The sequence below is a fragment of the Bombus vosnesenskii genome, unplaced genomic scaffold (genome assembly GCF_011952255.1).
Source record: "Bombus vosnesenskii isolate JDL3184/JDL3185 unplaced genomic scaffold, Bvos_JDL3184-5_v1.1 scf7180000013402, whole genome shotgun sequence".
NCBI lineage: Eukaryota > Metazoa > Arthropoda > Insecta > Hymenoptera > Apidae > Bombus > Bombus vosnesenskii.
In genome coordinates, this window is record NW_022883025.1 from 15560 (window position 1) to 19267 (window position 3708).

The 3708-nt window shown below is 35.9% G+C and overlaps 1 protein-coding gene across 1 annotated transcript; it reads left to right on the forward strand.

Moving 5' to 3' along the window:
* Positions 1-483: 483 nt before the first annotated feature.
* On the forward strand, positions 484-3500 carry LOC117237780 (coiled-coil domain-containing protein 89-like; the record flags this gene model as incomplete). The annotated part of the gene is given in 5 exon segments (XM_033502108.1): positions 484-732; positions 1454-1533; positions 1781-2013; positions 2093-2281; positions 2348-3500. Coding segments are annotated over 5 exon segments (952 nt in total), but the record flags the coding sequence as incomplete, so codon positions are not given.
* Between the last annotated feature and the right edge of the window lie 208 nt (positions 3501-3708).

A 3708-nucleotide genomic window follows, 5' to 3' on the forward strand; every position in this document is an offset into this window, starting at 1 on the left:
CGTAATTCGATTACGTCGTTGGATCGGAGCATGTAACCGCGCAGGAAATAGTAATCGGCTGATATTTAAACAATGATATGTTGCCAGGCTGGTAAAGTCTGACAATGAAACGTGACTATTCTAGCTGAATTAATCGAATGTTTAGAGCTGGGAATTACAACCACATTGGCGAACCATCGCTAAACACCACAATTAACTAAGTGATCTATTGAAAATCACTATGATTAACCTTTCGGATATACGCGATACGCTCGTATCGCGATACGTACGGGCGCATTGTTTGCTGAATTTGACGTGATTTCGTTAAAACGTAGCGTGTTTCCTTTAATCAGTTGGCTGTTTTTCACGAAGAAATATTCTGCGCCACGACGAGCTCCGTCAGCGATCGAATTGAAAAATAAAACAGTCGTTTCATCGCGATTTAATTGTATACAATTGCAATTGAATTCTATTGCGACATAATTAAAAAAAACTGGAGGGCAGCGCGACAGAATTTGCGAAAAGACAGCACGTTGAAAAGCAAGAACAGGATATGGACAATTATGAAATGATTTCGATCGGTACAACGAGAAATTACATTTCTATCGCCAGAAATTGAACTAATCGCGACATCTCTTTATTATTTGTAAAAAAATTGGACTCGAAAGGACAACGTGATTTTGTTTATTCACATGGTGTTTACGTTCCTTGTTCGTCTCGTCCTTGTCTGTCAGGCAACCGATCGGTGTACGCGTAAATATTTAACCAACGAGCCTAACTTCTTCAGTATTAAGTATATTTCTATACAGTGTGTTCTGCAAAATCTCGCCACCTGAAGTATCTTCGTTGTTTCAAGAAATACGTTTCAAGGAAATATTTGGAATAAAAATTGCACGCTCTAAAGTGTTTCCGTCGATTTAGCAGATATTTTAACTGAAATTTGTGCTGTTTAACGCATCAAGGCGGTGTTCTTGTGTTTATCTTGTCGTTTTACGTTCGCCTTTCATCCGTTAATGAAATTCAAATTAAGATACCTGACAAACAAAGATAGTTGAATACCATTTTGCAAAGAATATCGAGTTAGATCGACCGACGTATTTCAAAATCTGACAATTCCATCGAAAAAGAAAAACAAAAGTGGGTTTTGTATCTTTTTTACGGTCTTCTTTACGGATATTTTGTATTCTTTTAAATCCCATAACTTTCCTTTGCCGAATATTCTTCGAATTAACGAAGACATTTCGGATAAACAGAGCTCACGAGACACGTCGTATCACATTTCATAGAAAAAATATACTTAAATAAATTAAAATTTAAATTAAATTAAACATAATTCAAATTACTTAATTGTTCGCATTCGTAACGTACTCGCGGCCCACAGAAATCAAATTCTTCTTAAGATCTTCTTATATAACCTTCTTAATAATAATATAATCTTCTTATATAACGTAACAATATTAAATATAATCTTAAGATCTTCTGACACAATTGTAGAATTCAGGCTGATGTCGAACCCAATGGAGAAATCAGGCACCAAAGCATCTCCCTCGCAGAGTAAGTGTGTTATTGATATTCTACCATTGAAAAATTTAAACAATTAATTTAGATGGAAATACGTGCGAAACGTATCGAATCGTGGAGCAACATTGATTTTCGAAATTGATCTTGCTGAAATATTTACGCGACGATTTTTCCGAGAAAAGTGGTGGAAAAAGAAAAGTAAAAAATAGGCATTTCTTCTTATTTTTTGTATTGCAACTAGTCGTAAATTTTAGTCCGAATTGTTGAATTTTTCCCTCAGTTATGAAACGTTCGAAACAAGGTGTACGATCACAACAACCACAACAAGCGGAGAAAGTCAGCGATTATGGTGACACGAGAAGTATGCTGGAGAAAAAGCTGTCGGAAATTAACGCGTTGCACGAAGCAATTTTCGATGAACACAATCGCTTGATTCAGGAGAACGTGAAATTGTCCCAGGAGCTGGCTAAGGTGAAACTGGAGAATGCGCAAGCGATTATCGAGAAAGACAAGGTAAATCACGTAAACGGGTGAATCTGTTGCGGGCGAAAATTTGAATCGGCACTGAAACTTTGAAAAATCACGTTCACAGAATATCGAAGAATTGAGGAAAGAAGTAAATGAACAGTGCGAGAAATTGGAGCGCGATATCAACGATGTTGAGTTGTTAATTAAGAGAAACAAAGAACTGGAAGAAGACAACAAGATGATACTTGAAAGGGATTTCGAATTGGATAGGCAGCTTTCTGAATTGCAGGAAAGGTTGGTCAATAAGGACAAGGTACGTTTCTACGTATAAAATCGATTCTTACGATTAATTAGCGTCGCTAATTCCTACGTGTTCCAGATAATCAGGTTGAAAACCACGCTGGTGCAAAATAAACAAAAGGACATAATTATCCTTAAAGAAAAAACTGAACAATTGTTACATATATATGAGAAGAGTATGAAAAGCAATTTGAAGGACATAAGTGACATGTGTACGGAAATTTGCAATCAGCCGTCTACCACTCAGGACGACCCGGACGAAATGGAAACAACGGTTTAATATTTTATTTCTATCGCGATATTTGCATAAACGAAGAAGAGAATATTTCATATGTGGTTAGAGCGTATGACAAAATTCGATGATAGTGACAGGTGGATAATCGCAGTTCTCATTGATACGTGTGTCAACTGTACGATTATCTGCCATTCACTTAATTCGGTTAATTTATTACTTCAGGAACATACGTATTCTCCGTTGATATAATCGTTACGATATTTTATATCTTTCCTTTCTCTTCCAACAATTTGTTAGAAAATTCTCATCGAATATTGAACCGATCTCTTTCCGCAACTTAGTCTCCTCTTTCGTATCGAATGCTTTTATATCTGTGGTTTCAATTATTTATATATGTGTGTGTGTGTGTGAGCTGTTAGGCTTGTGATTTTAGCTAAGGCGTAATTAGACCGTAGGACTATTAATTGAGATTTTAGCGTGACGAAGATAACGTAACTAAATACATGTGAGAAGTGTATCGACCTTTTAGCTACGAATAGCGCGGACAAAGACGTTGACGAATTCAGCTACAGAAATTATTTCTGAACGACGACATAATTTCTATTCCAGTTTTAACTGGACATTCCGTGTCGCGTTAAAACTGGAATTGAAATTACGGAATAAGGTTTCTGCACCGCCCAAATTTCGCCAAATCTTCTTCAGCGTTTATTCGCGACTAAATCAATTTTTCAGTCTGAAAATATTTCTCTAATTACCTTACATTTAGTTCGAACTATAATAATAATAATAATAATTATTGTTATTCTTAAACGGCAAACAAGTTTTTGACTCGAGAAGGAAAATGTTCCTAATGTCTCTTGAATGTCACTTAAAAAATGTATATATTGTTTCTTTTTCATGCGTCTGGGATACGTTTTATTATAAAACAATGTACACCATCCAAACAATGCAAACCGTCCGTAGGACAATCGTATTTTTGAAATATGACTAGGAATATTAAAAAAAAAATAACATGGTTATTATGATCAGTTGTGACGAATGAAAGCGACGCAGAAGACTCTGGAAAAGAATTTCCTCCGTTTATGTTGTTATTTAGCCAGCGGCATTTTTCCTTTAAATTCTAATTGACGTTTACAAACTGCGGCACTTTCATTGAACGAAAAGATCGATCGAGAGACTTGGGCTTCTCGGTGTATTTTTAAGGG